The sequence below is a fragment of the Notolepis coatsorum genome (genome assembly GCF_963971535.1).
Source record: "Notolepis coatsorum genome assembly, chromosome: 13".
Taxonomy (NCBI): Eukaryota; Metazoa; Chordata; class Actinopteri; order Aulopiformes; family Paralepididae; genus Notolepis; species Notolepis coatsorum.
In genome coordinates, this window is record NC_140177.1 from 29,065,076 (window position 1) to 29,085,250 (window position 20,175).

Genomic DNA, 20,175 nt, shown 5'->3' on the forward strand with positions numbered 1-20,175 from the left:
AAAGAATGGATTGCACAGTGCTAGTTGCACCCTACTTACAATTTATTATGAATTGAAAATGGGGGACCCTGGTGTAAACGAGACGAAAGTCTTTCTCTGGTCTGCATCCCCTTAACAATTGTGTGTATTGAGCCTTACTGTATTGTACCCATTCTGCAATCTGTTAATACAATTTTCAATCAAATTTGATTGATTGAAACTTTTAAGAGATTGTAGAATGGGTAGAATATATATATATATATATACATACAGCAAATGACTAGCCCCACCACCAAAAAAACGAATAACTGGAATGAGGACAACATTTACATTTTCTAGTTGTTTGAGCTTTCAATGCAAAGTTTTTAATTGTATTTGTTATGGTTTGGGACTGTAAAAAGTTTGTTGTTGTTTGTAAACATTGGACCAAAAACACATATATTCTGAAAATATTCTGCAAATCAAAGTCTTTGTTAATTGTAAACGGACTGCATTTTTATAGCGCTTTTATCCAAAGTGCTTTACAACTTATGCCTCACATTCACCCACCAACGGCGGGGGCAACCATGTAAGATGCCAACCTGCTCAAGTGTCTTGCTCAAGGACACTTCGACACGCTGCAGGGAGAAGCCGGGAACAAACCGTGAACCTTCTGATTACCAGACTCTACCTCCTGGGCCACTGTTGCCCCATGTATGATAATGTAACATACCCTAATTGTATGTGGTGTCTATATATATATATATATATATAAATAAAAATCCTAATTCATGTTCTGTATTCTTTAGGTATGGGCAGACTGGAACCGGGAAGACCTTTACCATGGAAGGAGAAAGATCTCCAGATGGGGAATTCACATGGGAGGAGGTATGTTTGTTTCGACACACTCCTGAAAGGATGGGCACCAATCTGCCTTTAATTTCTATTAAGACACATTTTCTTGCCTTTTCACCATCGGCGACACCGGCTTTGGGCATTGTCCTGGTCACACTGGCTCTGATATTTGCTGCTCGTTCCCCAGGACCCGCTCGCCGGCGTCATCCCCAGGACACTGCACCAGATCTTTGAGAAGCTGAAGTCCAACAGAACAGAGTTCTCTGTTAAAGTGTCTATGCTCGAGATCTATAACGAGGAGCTGTTTGATCTGCTCACAACCGGCTCGGAGGTGGCGAAGTTGCAGATCTTTGATGACAAGGTAGATGCCAGACGAGATGCACTGTATTAATCTGCTGAACAATTGAAGTGGAGACATTGGGTGTTATTTTTTTCCTTAGGTGTTTGAAATTAGGACTTTTGTGATAAATCAAACATCACTTATAAAAGTATTTAACAAATACTACTTGTATAAACTTGATACTATGTCGTATTGTGTAATAAATGAGAGTCCATGTTATCCAAATATTTGCATAGGTAGTAGTACTTGCGAGGGCAGTAGATATTTGCCGAGATGTATATAAATGTCTGAAACAAAATGACTAACTAAAATTCAGAATGTCATGTTATCCACTTCAACCTAATGACTGCTTGTTCCTGTCAGGAAGGGTGTGGTGGCGATGTCATGGTATCCATAGCAAGCAACTAGGGATGCTCGATATTGGCTTTTTTACCTATACCGATATTGTCAAACTCTTAATTTCCGATACCGATATCAACCGATACCGATATATGCAGGGTTCCCCCCCCCCCAAAAAATGGAATAATTTCAGGTAATTAACATTACATATCTCTTGTTGTGGAATTAACACAACATTATGCATACTTTTGACAATAAATAAAATCAGAATTTGTTCTTACTTGCTTGCCTGGGTAAATAAAGGTTATAGAAATGTAAAAAAAAACAAAGAAAATCTTTTTGAAAACCGATACCGATATTTTCCGATATCACATTTTAATGCCGATATCGGCCGATAATATCGGTAGGCCGATAATATCGGACATCCCTAATAGCAACCTAATGGCTATCTGTTCTCATCAGAAGGGTGTGGTGATAAAGGGTCTGGAGGTGTTCACGGTCCACAACAAGGACGAGGTGTATCGGATCCTGGAGAGAGGCACCGCCCAGAGGAAGACCGCCGCCACGCTGAGCAACGCCTACTCCAGGTACTTCGGCCTAATTTGATTGGAAATGTAAATACACAAAGCCCCAGTAGTTTCCAATGTTATCTAAATAAAATGTTGCATACAATTCCACAGTAAACAGCATTTTAGTTATTGCTTCAATGGCAACAAAGTTAAAGGAGAAATCGGTGGCCGTTGATTTTGGGCAGAACTTAACCCCCTTTACCCCCCCTTCCCGACGAGTCCTTAGGTCTAGTTTTATATGATGCTAGTACCTTCACTTTAGCTTTATATCTGACTCTGCGGTCTCTTGGAGAGTTAAAATAGTTTGTATGATGGACCAGGGGCGTATCTAGACCCAGCACTTCAGTAGGGCACAGAAGGGCACCAAAAACTATGAAGCGTAGCGCGACCGCGAGAAAAATTTGGCCGGTTTGTGGGTGAAAATGGGTGGATTTTGTAACTATTTTTTTTAAACTTTATTTCGGTTTTAGGGTTAGGTTAGGGTTATGTTATTTAATTATTTGGGGGAGCCAGCCCCCCAAACTCCTGAAATGCATAGAAATCTATGAAATAAATAAAACAATCTGACATTTATATTAAAAAGAGCTAGCCCCCCAAACCCCTAAAATACATAGAAATCTATGCATTTGGGAACAGTTACTATATATATAGTCAAGAAAGCATTTAGTCATACTTAAAGTTTAAAGTGCTTTACTTGCATTGAACATTGCATTGAACATTGAGGAGACATCATTAGAAAGCACAATGTATGTTTCCATAGTTACGCAGATTACACACAATTGTACATCTCCGCTGAACCAAATTATCACACAGCTATAAACTCCATTTCCGCCTGTCTCTTAGCAATAAACAAATGGATGACGAACAACTTCCTAAAATTAAATGAGGGCAAAACTGAAATCCTACTAGTCGGTCCTATAACAAAAAGAGAAATGTTACAGAGCAATATGGGGCAACTTACTCCTTGGATCAAACCCAAAGTTACAAGTAAATAACCTACACTGGCTTCCGGTAACATTTAGAATTGATTTCAAGGTCCTCCTCCTTATATACAAAGTATAAACATTGCGATCATCTACTATTGAAGGTTCCAAGCCACAGTCTAAAGAAAATCGGGGATGCAGCCTTTGCTAACTATGCACCAAAGTTATGGAACACACTACCTATGGACATTAGGGAAGCTAGATCTCTTAATATTTTCAGAAATAAGCGAAAAACGTACCTCTTCACCATAGCCTTCTAATACACCCGCTGTTGATTGTACTGTAGCACTATTTTACTCTGGCCATTCTATTGCATAATCTTACTATCTATTCTACTATTCTATTATTGCACTGTATTATTGGTATGCAAACCAGTCAATTTACAAAAAATAGCCTGTTGGAGGATTTCAACAAGATAAATGCGACAACATTGCAAAATATTTCACTATAATATTTCAAAGTGAAGTAAAAAATATTATAATAATTATTTGATCATGTTAAATTATCATTTGATCATGTTAAAAAAGGGGAAATAAAAAACATTTGTTAAAAAAAAAAAAAAAAAAATGTAATCACTGGGGATTAGTAGGGCACGTGCCCTACTGATGGTGGTCTAAATACGCTGATGTGATGGACGTATTCATATAAAAACCTTTTTCATGTGAAGCTTTAGGCCTTGTCCAGACTAAAACGATTTTGATCTTTTTCGTTTTCATTGTTTATTAAAAAAAAAAACGTTTCCGTAAAAACTAAACCGTCTCGAGAAATAAGTGCGTGCCACAAATTTACAAAATAAATGTCTTTCCTGTTTTAGACGTCGCTCTTTTATTTTGAAACCCCCCGACCGGAAGTGTTATCGTTGTTCGTTGTTGTGTCGTCCGGTTCTGTGTTTTTGAGCTAATGTAACGTTAGTTTCCAAAGGAGTGGAGAGAGAGACCGTGGCTCGAACTACCTGTGTTGTATTTAAGTCATTGATTGATGTTTAACTTGTCCCTGTGTCCAGTCATTTCGACTAGCAAACGTCTGTATTTAACGTTACCTCAGGATACCAGGACACTTTTTGTATCACAACAGTACTGTATTTGCAAATCTGATATGTCATAAATGTATAGATGTAGCAGTACTGTCTATCTGTATGTCATGTATGTCATATATGTTATGATGAATTGAAAATGGGGGACCCTGATGTAAACAAGACGAAAGTCTTTCTCTGGTCTGCATCCCCTTAACAATTGTATGTATTGAGCTGTACTGTACTGTACCCATTCTGCAATCTGTTAATACACTTTTCAATCAATTCAATCAATCAACCACTGTCTATTGTATTTAGTTGGTTAGCTATTTAGCTAATGTTGATAGCATTGAATAGCATCAACGCTAGCAGGCTGGCTACAGCTCAACACCAGCCATGGGAATACTATTTACAAAATTATGGAGGCTTTTTAATCGTCAAGGTAAGAGAGGATTTGTCATGATTAACTGAAGGCGTATGCTATGGAACAATATGTGCTTGGCTACTACTTGGGTTTTCAGAGAGGCCAGCTATGTGACGCTAATCTCTAGCTAGTATCGTGTATTGCATCACACTAGCCTCCCGGTGTTCAATAAACACTTCTAGCCAGGACATATAAGACATATATGTATCATGTTTATTTTTTGTTCGCTGGGCTTGCACATCATGCGGATTAAGGGAGATGTCAATCTGTTGTCGACGGTGGTAGTACAGGCACAATACATTTAGCTGTAAAAGCCTGATCAAGCTCAATAGCTTCTGTAACACGAACGCAACTACTCTGTATGATGCCATTGTTGTTGTGATGTGGGAGTTTGCACACATGGGTTAAGGGAGAGGTGGGCTATCGCGTCAACGGTTCAGGAAAAGACTTGTATCGCTTGTAAAGACGGCGACGCAAGGGGAGCGTCTTCAGAATTGCGCACTCTGGAAGCCGGTTTCAGAAAATAGCGTCTTCAGGCTATCGGAACGCAGTTCCGTGTGGATGAAAGGTGCACTGCATACGATAAAATACTTTGATTGATACGACCGAAATCGGTTTAGTCTGGACATGGCCTTAGTCTTATTCTATTCTTCTCACCTTTTCTTTCTTTCCCTAGTCGTTCCCACTCTGTGTTCTCGGTGACCATTCACATGAAGGAGATCACCCTGGAAGGAAAGGAGCTTGTGAAGATCGGCAAACTCAACTTGGTATTATACCAATTCATATGTTGAATGAATAATGAATGGGTCCTTTCATGACATTTTTCTTGTCATCAAGCTGGTATAGTGAGAAATTGTACTATAAAGACAAAGACATTGTAAGTGCAACAGAAGTCAACAGACCTTGACTACCAAACGCAACCTTTAGATTATTCCATCCGCCTGTCTTAGCTCAACTGTCCAGAAGGTAATTTGTGCATTTCATGTCATGATTTGTAATTTAAAGGCAGTTTCTTTGACCCTTTCAGTGCTGTAAGTGCATCAGTAGATTTCTTATGTGGGGCATCCAATGGGAATCCTAACCCCAGCCAATAATGCCATGTTCTACCCATAGTTACAGTGGAGAGGGAACTAGCCTAGATGGTGTTGTTCATGTATTGCTCTATGGTTCCCAAACTTTTTCAGCTCGAGACCCAAAAGAGAAATTTGGTGTTTCCCCGGGACCCAAACTTACAAAAATACATCATGAATTGCCATAACATACATTTATAAACTACTGATAAAGAACGCAACAAACCATGAATTTAGAATGTATATGAAATGTATTTACTTCATTATAAAAGTACATCACAGCAATAATCTGAGTGTAATGTTAAGTTGCTCACCACCTCATAACATACAATTTTGTAACACATTTAGATGAACAAACGTGTTCTAATCTCCTATTTCTCACTCCTTTTTCAACTCTCCATTTCTTACCCCCCTCCCTCAGTCCCTCAACCTTAAACATTCTGATTAATTTGTACTGACTTATTTTAAAATTCTACTGACCTGAACTCATGTTAGATGGAGGTATAATATTTCATCTATGGCACAATGAAATCTAATGAGAGGTATGTGGCTGGTTGAAGTTTTCAACCAGCAGATCTATTCTGGGCATGGTTTTTGAAAGTGCTATTCTGAGGTCATGCTGAGCATTTAGTCTGTTTCTGTATTTGTTTTTCAGGTATGCTAGAGTAGAAAACCCAGATTCACATAAGTATGTGGTGCCAAACTGAATCAACACATCTACAGCTTTTTTATTTATAAAAAAAATAGAATATATATATATATATTTCTTTTTTACTTGTTTTTGGCGACCCAATAAAAACGGGTCCGCGACCCATTTTGGGTCGCGACCCAGAGCTTGGGAAACGCTGCTCTATGGGACTATAACCCTGCCTCATCATCGTCTGCCTCTCTCTCTCTCTAGGTGGATCTTGCAGGCAGTGAGAACGTCGGTCGCTCGGGTGGTGTAGATAAGCGAGCTTGTGAGGCCGTGAACATCAACCAGTCTCTGCTGACATTGAGCAGAGTGATCAATGCCCTAGTGTTGAAGGAACGCCATGTCCCCTACAGGTACATTAGGCCCGGCTCCATGTGAAAGGAAGTTAGTCTCCAAGGAGTTATTTTTTTATTGATTGGTCTTTATTTATTTGGAACACAACAAATCACGGTAAAGACAAAATGTAGACATAAACAAATTAATTTGTCTTCATCCATAGAAAAACAAACGGATGAGTTTGAGAAGGGGCAGAAGGACACACAGCTTATCTAGGCCTGCCCCTTTCTTACAATGTCATAACATTTAAAGAAATTATAAATGAGGTTTAACCTCTTCCGCACGTGCAGTCCGATGCCGGACCGCAAATGACATCACGTCATAAATCAAGCTCTCCAGACTGAAAAAGAAATACGATAATTATGTCAGACAAACGTCTTCAAGAATAAACATCATAACCATGTCACAACAGCAGTTATAATGTATATTTTCATCAATACGTTTGTTTACCAATAGGTTAAAGTGTTATTAGTGAGATTTTAGTTTAAAAAAACGTGTTGTCGTGGAAATCGGCCATTTTTAATTACCGGCCGTCTGTGAATGTAGTAATTTTGATATCCAGAGCTTTCAATGAACGTTGGAATTTTTTAAAACGACACTTCGCAAAGGCTTCTAGCTTTCTGCGAGCAAATTACTTCCTGATTATTATTTTTCTTATTACTTGGGATTATATACCACAAAACTGAACGTTATTGGCATATATTGGAGCGCAGTTATTTTTGCCGCTTTTCCACTGCATAGTACCGACTCGACTCGACTCTACTCTGCCTTTTCTGTTTTCCATTGATGAAATTTGCGTTTGGTACCTGGTACCGGGTTCTTTTTTAGTACCTGCTTCCTCGAGGTTCCAAGCACCCAAGAAGTGGTACCAAAAAAGTTACGTGAAACACTGCAGACCACTGATTGGTCAGAAGAGAGAAGCGTTGCACGTTGGAGCGTCCTGCACAAAAACAGAAACCCGCCATCTTTAAAAAAAAATATATATATATATATATATATATATTTTTTTTTTACCTGCAAAATCAACTCTGCCTCTCTTTGTTAACTACAACAAACAATGCCGTTTGTTATTTAAGATGAGGTCCGACTCGGCACTGACAGATTTTTGTTCATTGTTCATTATAAAGCCTCAAATGACGGCTTACAATATTTCATGAAAGCAAAGTGTTTAGTTTGTCTAAGATTTAAAAAGGTTTAAACTTACTTGGCTGTGTAACAGCAGCCACCCAGGCAGCGCAGCTCCAGACTCATTATTAATTTAATTAATCCAATCCACTTTATTTATAGAGCACATTTAAAAACAACAAAGTTGACTAGTGCTGTACAAGTCCCACAACATAAAAAAAATGTAATATTTTTTTTTAATTTTTTTTTATCTCGAAGCTTCGAATTAAAATAGAATCTCAGCCCAGACGCTTCGAATGCCAATTCTTTTTTGAAGGTCGGCCCTATACAGTAAATGTCATTATCTGTTCTTCATGCATGCCTGGTGATAATAATCCAAATGTACATTTACATTTAGTCATTTAGCTGACGCTTTTATCCAAAGCGACTTACAAGTTCTGTACGACAAGACAGCAAGAAGGGTACAACTCAGTGGAGTAAACATTTTCATCAAAGTGTTGCGTGTTACAGTGTAGTCCATTCCATAGCGCGCTACCCCACAAACTGAAATGCACATGCAATTAAGACTGGTCCGGACAATACGGAGGGTAAAGGGAAAGCACAGCACCGTTTAAATGTGTGCATTTCCATTGATTCGGTCCCAACACTCCACCAGAGCAGTCTGAGCACGTGCCGTACCCCCATCTCCCACTGGGTGACTTACTGTTGAATATATTGGGCCTCCAAGATATTGGCGATGGCCAAATTAAAGGACCTTGCAGTACTTTGCCTTCTGAAATGAGAATAGCAGGAGGACTTGATAAAACGCAACTCTATATTTGCAGGGAGTCCAAACTCACCCGCATCCTGCAGGACTCGCTTGGAGGGCAAACCAAGACCTGCATCATCGCCACAGTGTCCCCGTCTTCGGCCAACCTGGAGGTGCGTGTTTCATTCTTTTTGTTCATTTTCACATTTGGACATGTGGAAATGGTTTAAAGTAAGTTTTGTCTTTGTGGTGTGTCTGTGTCTCAGGCTGTACAGTAGGTGTGTCTGTGTCTCAGGCTGTACAGTAGGTGTGTCTGTGTCTCAGGCTGTACAGTAGGTGTGTCTCAGGCTGTACAGTAGGTGTGTCTGTGTTCAGGCTGTACAGTAGGCGTGTCTGTGTCTCAGGCTGTACAGTAGGTGTGTCTGTGTCTCAGGCTGTACAGTAGGTGTGTCTGTGTTCAGGCTGTACAGTAGGTGTGTCTCAGGCTGTACAGTAGGTGTGTCTCAGGCTGTACAGTAGGTGTGTCTCAGGCTGTACAGTAGGTGTGTCTGTGTCTCAGGCTGTACAGTAGGTGTGTCTGTGTCTCAGGCTGTACAGTAGGTGTGTCTGTGTTCAGGCTGTACAGTAGGTGTGTCTGTGTTCAGGCTGTACAGTAGGTGTGTCTGTGCTCAGGCTGTATAGTAGGTGTGTCTGTGTTCAGGCTGTACAGTAGGTGTGTCTGTGTCTCAGGCTGTACAGTAGGTGTGTCTGTGTTCAGGCTGTACAGTAGGTGTGTCTGTGTTCAGGCTGTACAGTAGGTGTGTCTGTGTTCAGGCTGTACAGTAGGTGTGTCTGTGTTCAGGCTGTACAGTAGGTGTGTCTGTGTTCAGGCTGTACAGTAGGTGTGTCTGTGTCTCAGGCTGTACAGTAGGTGTGTCTGTGTCTCAGGCTGTACAGTAGGTGTGTCTGTGTTCAGGCTGTACAGTAGGTGTGTCTGTGTCTCAGGCTGTACAGTAGGTGTGTCTGTGTTCAGGCTGTACAGTAGGTGTGTCTGTGCTCATGCTGTACAGTAGGCGTGTCTGTGCTCAGGCTGTACAGTAGGTGTGTCTGTGTTCAGGCTGTACAGTAGGTGTGTCTGTGTCTCAGGCTGTACAGTAGGTGTGTCTGTGCTCAGGCTGTACAGTAGGTGTGTCTGTGTTCAGGCTGTACAGTAGGTGTGTGTGCTCAGGCTGTACAGTAGGTGTGTCTGTGTTCAGGCTGTACAGTAGGTGTGTCTGTGTTCAGGCTGTACAGTAGGTGTGTGTGCTCAGGCTGTACAGTAGGTGTGTCTGTGTTCAGGCTGTACAGTAGGTGTGTCTGTGTTCAGGCTGTACAGTAGGTGTGTGTGCTCAGGCTGTACAGGTTTCATCTTGACATAAACATTATAAACTGACCCATGTTTCAATGTGTGCTAATGCAATAACTTGACAGGAAATACACTTGGGTCCAAACTGTTCCTTGGCAACAGAATTCCAGTGAAAGAACATTGAACAGTCTCTGCTATTAAAAAAAAACTGCCTTGCGCAGTTATTTTATTTATTATTTATTGTAGTATATATATATTTTTTTTAAGAAGAAAATGGGGGAAAAGTTGTCTCTTCCGTCCATCTGCAGGAAACTCTGAGCACGTTGAACTTTGCATACAGAGCCAAGAACATCACGAACAAGCCAGAGGTCAACCCGAAACTCACCAAGACTCACCTCATCAAGGTGTGTACAACAACGCACACAGGTTTTTCTCCACACGGTTCTGATGCCACACACTGAAATGGGGATAGGCATAACGGTTAATTGCATAGCTCTTACTTGACCCTTTCTCTACCACACTACAGAAGGTTAACTGTAGTGTGATAGTGATAACCCTTTGTCGTGTGGCGGCAGTGAAAGGGTTAACCCTTTGTCGTGTGGCGGCAGTGGAAGGGTTAACCGTCTGTATTGTCGCAGTGAAAGTTTATCCATTTGGTAGTGAAAGGGTTAAAGTATTCTGCCGATCTGCCCATTTCACGTTCTAATTATGTCTCAATGCGACGATACAAATCCATCTATGCATAATGTTAGTAGCAACACTAGTAGCATCATTAGTCGCAACATTTGACTGAAACTCATGTCTACAGTACAGACCCCGTCTTCAAAACCTGTGGTTGCATAGTAGTGTGAAGAGGTGGAGAGATTGTGAAGATGATTCTCTTTCTCTCGCTTCCAAAACAATGACCGACATGATGCTGGAGCCAAGCGATCACTATATATCACATCTGTGTTAGTTTCACTTTCACTTTTGGCAAAGTTGTAAAGAGTCCGGCCTCCTGTTTGATTGGTTGACGGGAAGGTTGTTTGTTTTACACACCTCCACTGCACGCTTTTTGTTTTCTAAATCACCCTGTGCTCGTGGCGTGCGCGTCTTCGTGTGTGTGATGGAAGAGCATGATCTTCTAGGAGGACATCTTTCTAGTATGCGCTATAGCGCCAATTGGACGTCAAACTATTAGATACCTTTTTAATAGGGATGCTCGATATTGGCTTTTTTACCTATACCGATATTGTCCAACTCTTAATTACCGATATCAACCGATACCGACCGATACCGATATATGCAGGGTTTCCCCCTGCAAAAAACTGAATAATTTCAGGTAATTAACATTACATATCTCTTGTCGTGTAATTAACACAACATTATGCATACTTTAACAATTATGGAAATGTTGAAATTCCTGTCTAAATTATTTGGGGTTTTTTCATCCCATTGTTCAGATGTTATCAGTTTTAATCTCCCTTTTTGGAATATCAGTGACATGGTGTACTGCTCTGTACAGTCTGTAAGAGTGGTAACTTCCACATCTAACCACAAGCCCACTTGTCCCCTGCTTCTGTTACATGTTGAACTTTGGTCCCTAGGAATACACGGAGGAGATTGAGCGTCTGAAGAGGGACCTGGCTGCCACAAAGAGCGGCGTTTACCTGTCCGTCGAGAACTACGAGTATGGTCACCCGAATCGCTCATCGCTACTATATTGAGTACCGCAGATGAAGAACCATATTCCCTTTTTGGGTTTTCAGATGAACAATGTTTTCAAACATTTAGTTGTTAAGAACACGAGTGTTTTGTTTGTTCATTGTTGAAGACTAGAGAGGTTGAGTACTATCTTGTGATAAACCGTGATTTGGATTGATCTTTACAACTGCACAAAAATGTGCTGTACTAAAGAATTTAAAAACGGAGTTATATGGTTCTTAATTGTATTAAGATGGCAAAGTGAAGAGAAGAAAGTAATTTGTTAGCTGTTTCGAAGAAGAGAACGAGGTACAACCTATGCAGTGTGATCACAGCAGCTAAAAAGGAATACCCACTGCTAATTATTGCACATCGCATAACATACACTTTTCTTGTTGGAACTGTACATAGCCATTGTTATTTATATTTCATATAGTATAATATCTACATCCTGTTATCTGCACTGCGCACTTTTTTATAACTGTATATAGTCATCTTGCTGTTATTTTATTCTATGCTATTTAGATTTTAGTTTATTTATATTATATTTGATGCTGCTATGGTCGAGGAACCACAACGAAGTGAATTTCACTTTTTTTGCTGTATGGTACTGAATGACACGACGATAAAGGAATCTGAATTAGGTCTGTATACTTAGTATTTACTTATTTCTGTTCTGAATGGTACTCTAGGATAACCGATCTCTGCTGCCTGTTTTTCCGTGTCTCCCTGTAGTAATATGAGCGGTCAGCTCACCTCTCGGGAGGAGCAGATAAAGGAGTACACGGAGAGACTCGCTGTCCTGGAAGAGAAACTGAAGACAGTATGTTAAAGGTGTCATGCAGTGCTATTCCTAGCACTATTTGGGCAACTTTACACACTTCCTGTGAGTCTATGTAACACATGTGTAATTTTTATTCCAAAAATAATCATTGTTTTATATTTCTAATCTTGTACTCAAAACCAGCATTTTTCAGCCTCATGAAATCAGGCTATTATTTGGCTTGGCTCCACCCACACTTTGAGTGACAGCCACCCACCAAATAGCTCCGCCCATCTCCCCGTCATTCCATCCAGGTAGAGGTCTGAGGTCTTAGGTTTCAGGTTTTTATTTCGACACGCAAAAACATATACCGATTTTACTAACTAATACAACATGGCTGTACATTATGTTTGGGATCCAGAGAGCGACCCACAGTTTGATCCCGAAGAAGAAGAAGAAGGCGATTTGCTACAGCGAGGCTTACATTACATCGTTTCCGATTGGTAAGTTGATTAATTGCACTATTAGTTACTTACTGTTATATAATAGTTGTGTACTTCTGTCGCGCGCGGCCCGTCGAAAACACACACTCACTAACGTTAGATTGTACTGACACTAACCCCCAAACAACAGCGATCGAGGCTTACGTTACATCGTTTCCGATTGGTAAGTTGATTAATTGCACTATTAGTTACTTACTGTTATATAATAGTTGTGTACTTCTGTCGCGCGCGGCCCGTCGAAAACACACACTCACTAACGTTAGATTGTACTGACACTAACCCCCAAACAACAGCGATCGAGGCTTACGTTACATCGTTTCCGATTGGTAAGTTGATTAATTGCACTATTAGTTACTTACTGTTATATAATAGTTGTGTACTTCTGTCGCGCGCGGCCCGTCGAAAACACACACTCTGTCCCGATGAGAGTCTCTGCTCGGAGACTGTTGCTTCTGTGAACAGTGTGACTGAAAGATAAAGATGATTGACTGTTGCTTCTGTGAACAGTGTGACTGAAAGATAAAGATGACTGACTGTTGCTTCTGTGAACAGTGTGACTGAAAGATAAAGATGATTGACTGTTGCTTCTGTGAACAGTGTGACTGAAAGATAAAGATGACTGACTGTTGCTTCTGTGAACAGTGTGACTGAAAGATAAAGATGACTGACTGTTGCTTCTGTGAACAGTGTGACTGAAAGATAAAGATGATTGACTGTTGCTTCTGTGAACAGTGTGACTGAAAGATAAAGATGATTGACTGTTGCTTCTGTGAACAGTGTGACTGAAAGATAAAGATGACTGACTGTTGCTTCTGTGAACAGTGTGACTGAAAGATAAAGATGATTGACTGTTGCTTCTGTGAACAGTGTGACTGATTGTACTGACTGACACTAACTGTACTTGACGATTGAAATTGGGGGACCCTGATGTAAACAAGACGAAAGTCTTTCTCTGGCCTCCATTGATTGATAATTTCATTCACCCTCAAATCTACTAGGTGCACGTGCGGAAATTGTGAACGGATGCCAACAGAGACTGAGAATGTATGCTGCATGGAAGTTCCACAGGTAAAGTAGTAACACAAACTTGCATCTTGGTAGCACTGAAAACCATGCATATGGCTAACGATTTAATTTTCTATATATATAGGTCAGACGTCGAATTAACCAGGAACCAACTGGACTACTGTGCATGGTTGATCATCCGGGATTGGATCCAGTGTGCTTCAACCCCTATACCATCCAAATGGCAACTAATATCTACAAGGCAGATTTTGGCCGGATACCAGAAAGCGGAATCAATAAGTAAATAATATTTATTACAGATTTATATATTTTTTTACAGGTGTTTCTCCATCTTGCATCTCTCAGACTATACTAATCTTTCTTGCAAACACAATCTAATCCTTATTGCACATCACATATAATCAATGCTTGCTACTGTCCAATGACATGACATGACAAATGGTTATTTCCCAGCTTTTTTTTTTATTTTATTTGTGCATAAATATAATACTTGATTTTCTTCAGCCGTTTCAGATATATCGCGTACAGATGCTTTGTCGCGTGGTGCTTCGGCTACTTAGGCCGCAGAGTGAGGGTAGTAATCCCATCCTGTGTCGTGGTTCGAATCCGCACAGAATTTCCGGATGTTGATGGTGTCTATACTGGCTTCAGACCGGTACAGGATTGAATCGTGACACATAGCCGGCTACCGCTTCTTCCATGGAAGGCCTGTCGAACTGTGCGCACAAAGGTTCTGGGATGGCAATCGCCTCTACCACCTGGATATATTGTTGGGGGTCACGAACGACGGAGTCAAACAGGAGCGCCATCAGCTGGTTGACATAGTCTGTAAATGAGAAATTGTTATTTGTTTTGTCATGTTAAAAAGGTTATTATTTATTCAATTTATTGTATTCCACTGTAAGTGGAAATATTTTTCTATTTATATAGGTCATGTGTGTGCAATAATAAATGTTGATATTTTTACTTACTGAATGTCGCTGGGATTTTCCTTGGTTTTATTGTGTGTCCACCTTTTTTGGCCTTTGGAAAACTCATCTTGTACGCCGGCTCTCCAGAAGCGTTTATGGCTTGCTGGCGATTTGAGTTTTCATTGAAATGCATGGCAGCTAGGTATAGTCTGAAAGGAAAATTTCAATAAGCACAAGCAATATATTTGTAGTTGATCTGAGGTTATCTAATGCAACATAATGAGTTATTTGACAAATCAGGAGTCCATAATTAGTCATTTGTACACAATATAAAATACCTGCAAAGCATTCCTATGTACGAAAAAACCACGTTTTTTGGGGCCAAACGTAAAATCACCAGTGTTGGGACTAACGCGTTACAAAGTAACGCGTTACAGAAACGAAGTTTCTTTTTGCCGCAACTAGTACTCTAACGCATTACTTTTGAAATTCAGTAACGCTACTTACGTTACTGAATGGTTTGTTAGTTCGTTACTGCGTTCTTTTTATGTAGATTCATAGCGAGCGTCCTTATTTCGCCTGCGTTTGTTTTGTTTACTGTAGACTGAAAGGCGCTATATAAAACGAAGTATTATTATTATTATTATTTCTTTCCGTAGCCTCATTCTGGTTTCGCACTTCTGATTGGCCACTGACGTTCTGAAAGAAATAGGCGCTCTCTACAGTAAACAACAAGAGGACGCTCGCTATGAATCTACATAATAAGAACGCAGTAATAATAACGAACTAACAAACCATTTAGCAACTACTTGGAGAGATAATTAATATACAACATGGAAACGAGATAAAGAACATGTTTGAAGGGCTGCTGGAGTCAACTGGACTAACGTTACATCTCGACCACCGCAGACTGGTGACGGTGAGTGCAATGTGTTCACTGAAACTCAAGATCAACGGATTTTGACTGGGAATCTCATAATACTAATCAAACAATATAAATATAGTCCTTTCATGCACAATTGATATCCTAACTATTCTAACGTTGCAATGCTTTGATAACAACGCTGCAAGATGGTTATGAATGAATTAATGAATGGATGAATGAATGAATGAATGAAAACTTTATTTAACAGATTGCAGAATGGGTACAATACAGTACGGCTCAATACATACAATTGTTAAGGGGATGCAGACCTGAGAAAGACGTTTGTCTTGTTTCCATCAGGGTCCCCCATTTTCAATTCATATAGACATTTATGACATACACAACATGCATGACATTTATGGCATAGGGACATATAGGTATTTAGTACTGATACATTTGTGACATAAGCGGTATTCAAATATACAGTACTGTTACCCCTAGATCCTGACAGAGTATATACATATGATGGGGAGGGGACTGTACATTAGGAGGGGGTGGGTGGGTGGGAGAGAAATATACATACAGCGGGGAGGGAATATATAATGAAACGCTCTAGACCACATTGCTTAGCAGAGTTCGGTGATGTGAATGGAAACTGTCAAGTTGATCAACCGATTTTGAGTATATGGGGCATGGGACTTGAGCAATTTTTTTTTTATTTTTTTTTAAATAACTAAATAGTTACTTTTCACAGTAACTCATTACTTTTGGGTGTAAGTAACTAGTACAGTAACGAAGTTACTTTGAAATGAAGTAACTAGTAAAGTAACTGAGTTACTATTTTTCAGTAACTAGCACAACACTGAAAATCACACTGTGATAGGACTCCAATGAAGACGTTTGATGGTGTGGACTCAATTTGGCGACATCTTTGATGATCCTTGTGTTTAGCAAAACCTTCTCGAGCTGGTGGGCCGGTTTTGAGTCTAAAGTAAAAAAGAAATTGCATTCAGATATTTCATTAGAGTATATTACAGTAGATTAGAATTATTCAAGCAAGTATACATTTGAAAATCACACCAATCTAGAATGAGGACATAAATAAATATTTTGAGTATATATTCATGATGAAAGACAGACAGACATACCAGGTTTAACCCACTTGCTACTATCTCTTGATACACGGTCAGCATGAAGACAACGCGGATAGAGTGGTTCTTCGTCGTGTTCATGTACATTCATCATGTGATTGAGACATGACTTCCACCTAGCAACCCTCTCATCGGCAGACTTCGACGTGGCAGCTGTCCAGTAGAGGTGGTTTGAAATGTGCAGGCGCCACTTTTTTATGACCTTGCAGTCTTTCGCCTGTGCAATTTTGTCAAGCTTCTTAGACAGACCTTGAATTACATAACATAACATAACATTACATAACAGTCGTATGACATACATGACATACAGATAGACAGTACTGCTACATCTACATTTTTTGACATACCAGATTTGCAATTACAGTACTGGTTGGGTGGGTGGGGGGGGGGGGGGGGGGGGGGGTTGGTAGGAGGGGTGGAATTGAATGTGGGATGCCTTTCGACATACCTTTGGCCACGTGCCACACATCGTAGAAGTGTTTGATGTCGTGATCTCTCAGGTACTTTTGGATCTGCGGGTGACGGTCTGTGACAATACAGTCCAAGGTCACGGATTTGGCGTCCAGAAGAGCGAGGCTTCTCCTCAAGCCCTCCAGTTCCATATGGTAGCTGCCTCCCACCTCATTGCTCTGGAACAAGGAAGGGAATAGCCTTTTCAAAATTCCACAATTAACATTTCCTAACCCCCGCTCACACACACAGCCAGCCAGACCACTTCACACCCCGCTCACACACACAGCCAGCCAGACCACTTCACACCTACAGCGATTCAAGATTCAAGACCGAGAGCTTTGTGTTCGTTTGAGCACAATGAAGGGTGCAGTGTCTCTTCAGACTTGTTAATTACCTGAATTAGTTGGACGTCTATGACATGATTGGTGGCGAGTTCCATCACAGAGTAACTTCCGTACTTAGCACTGTGGCCTGTTGAAAATAATAATAACAATTTCAATCAATGTAGTGCAATATTAAAAATGTATTCATAAAGTAGGAATTTGTCATTGGGGAGCTTTTTCTAACCTGGACTATCGGCTCGCATGTCACCGCCGATTATCACGCTTTCTTTCTCGCTTAATCTGGCGAGGGTAACGTCTTGGTCCTTGGTCCACAAACTTAGAACAGCAGGTTCCAAGAACTTCTTGGCGTGTTCCCGAAACGCTCTGTACTTTATTGTGGAGACGTGTAACGCATTTAGGACCTAAAAGAATAAATGAATAACGCTTTGTTAATATGCACGTGTGAATCACAAACAAAAACATAATGTATATCTGACTTGTCAATCAAATCAATCAAATCAAATACCTTCTCCATTTGGGTGAAAGATGAGCCAGTGAAAAATACTGCTGCAGAAAGCTGAATATTTCCAGCTGGTGTGATGCCGATGAGAGGCTGACTCGCCCATTTACGGCTGTATTTACAACCGGGGCAAACTTGGGAGACAGCCAAGAAGGTCCCTCGCGTAGTTTTGGTGATATGACATTGAGCATTGCACACCGGACACTGTTGAAATAATTCCAGTAGACTGTCTTCGTAAACGATGTATTTCTGGACCTCATAGATTGGTTTTGACGGTTCCCTGCTCGAGAAAAACACAAATAAATAACACGGCACAACTATATAGCTTTTGTATTTTTACGGGCCATGGAGATGTTTGTAACAACTAACTTACGCTAGAATCGAGGGCTCGCTAATCAAAGAGTCAATGTTGAAAGTGGAATCCTGCGGCGGCTCTGGAACATCGATCGAGCTGTCGGTCACTCCATCGTCATCGTCATCAGACTCCAGTCGTGGTCTTTTACTGGGTCTAAACCCCTTCACAGGTGTTGACGTGGATGGTCCCTGTTGATTAGACCAGTATCCAGTATTTTGTGTCCCCACCGAGAGCGACACGACTTTCGCCTGAACACCTATTTACAAAACATAGTTTAGTCAAACAAGGGATTTATTGATAACTTTGCTCACTCACTCACTCACTCACTCACTCACACACTCACACATTGTGACCTGCTCTGGCGTAACAGCAACATGGTCACCACACTAGAGCTAGCATTGTGACCTGTGTAACACCAACATGGTCACCACACTAGAGCTAGCATTGTGACCTGGTGTAACACCAACATGGTCACCACACTAGAGCTAGCATTGTGACCTGGTGTAACAGCAACATGGTCACCACAATAGAGCTAGCATTGTGACCTGTGTAACACCAACATGGTCACCACACTAGAGCTAGCATTGTGACCTGGTGTAACACCAACATGGTCACCACACTAGAGCTAGCATTGTGACCTGGTGTAACAGCAACATGGTCACCACACTAGAGCTAGCATTGTGACCTGTGTAACACCAACATGGTCACCACACTAGAGCTAGCATTGTGACCTGGTGTAACAGCAACATGGTCACCACACTAGAGCTAGCATTGTGACCTGGTGTAACAGCAACATGGTCACCACACTAGAGCTAGCATTGTGACCTGTGTAACACCAACATGGTCACCACACTAGAGCTAGCATTGTGACCTGGTGTAACAGCAACATGGTCACCACACTAGAGCTAGCATTGTGACCTGTGTAACACCAACATGGTCACCACACTAGAGCTAGCATTGTGACCTGGTGTAACACCAACATGGTCACCACACTAGAGCTAGCATTGTGACCTGGTGTAACAGCAACATGGTCACCACACTAGAGCTAGCATTGTGACCTGTGTAACACCAACATGGTCACCACACTAGAGCTAGCATTGTGACCTGGTGTAACACCAACATGGTCACCACACTAGAGCTAGCATTGTGACCTGGTGTAACACCAACATGGTCACCACACTAGAGCTAGCATTGTGACCTGGTGTAACAGCAACATGGTCACCACAATAGAGCTAGCATTGTGACCTGTGTAACACCAACATGGTCACCACACTAGAGCTAGCATTGTGACCTGGTGTAACAGCAACATGGTCACCACACTAGAGCTAGCATTGTGACCTGTGTAACACCAACATGGTCACCACACTAGAGCTAGCATTGTGACCTGGTGTAACACCAACATGGTCACCACACTAGAGCTAGCATTGTGACCTGGTGTAACACCAACATGGTCACCACACTAGAGCTAGCATTGTGACCTGGTGTAACAGCAACATGGTCACCACAATAGAGCTAGCATTGTGACCTGTGTAACACCAACATGGTCACCACACTAGAGCTAGCATTGTGACCTGGTGTAACACCAACATGGTCACCACACTAGAGCTAGCATTGTGACCTGGTGTAACAGCAACATGGTCACCACACTAGAGCTAGCATTGTGACCTGTGTAACACCAACATGGTCACCACACTAGAGCTAGCATTGTGACCTGGTGTAACACCAACATGGTCACCACACTAGAGCTAGCATTGTGACCTGGTGTAACAGCAACATGGTCACCACACTAGAGCTAGCATTGTGACCTGTGTAACACCAACATGGTCACCACACTAGAGCTAGCAT

The 20,175-nt window shown here is 41.1% G+C and overlaps 1 protein-coding gene and 1 long non-coding RNA gene across 2 annotated transcripts in view; both read left to right on the forward strand.

The window, feature by feature from the left end:
* Positions 1–20,175, forward strand: part of LOC311239305 (kinesin-like protein KIF11-B) — a gene marked incomplete at both ends in the record, with an annotated part of 55,213 nt that overhangs the window by 12,213 nt on the left and 22,825 nt on the right. Inside the window, 9 exons of the mRNA XM_084327611.1 lie at positions 768–846; positions 1,001–1,174; positions 1,955–2,079; positions 5,157–5,247; positions 6,452–6,597; positions 8,530–8,626; positions 10,086–10,181; positions 11,364–11,446; positions 12,196–12,283. Coding sequence (XP_084183737.1) covers positions 768–846; positions 1,001–1,174; positions 1,955–2,079; positions 5,157–5,247; positions 6,452–6,597; positions 8,530–8,626; positions 10,086–10,181; positions 11,364–11,446; positions 12,196–12,283 — 979 coding nt within the window. The remainder of the gene's footprint in view (positions 1–767; positions 847–1,000; positions 1,175–1,954; positions 2,080–5,156; positions 5,248–6,451; positions 6,598–8,529; positions 8,627–10,085; positions 10,182–11,363; positions 11,447–12,195; positions 12,284–20,175) is intronic.
* On the forward strand, positions 13,891–14,727 carry LOC311238946. The gene is made up of 2 exons (XR_014620400.1): positions 13,891–14,031; positions 14,257–14,727. It is a non-coding gene; the product is annotated as an uncharacterized lncRNA (long non-coding RNA).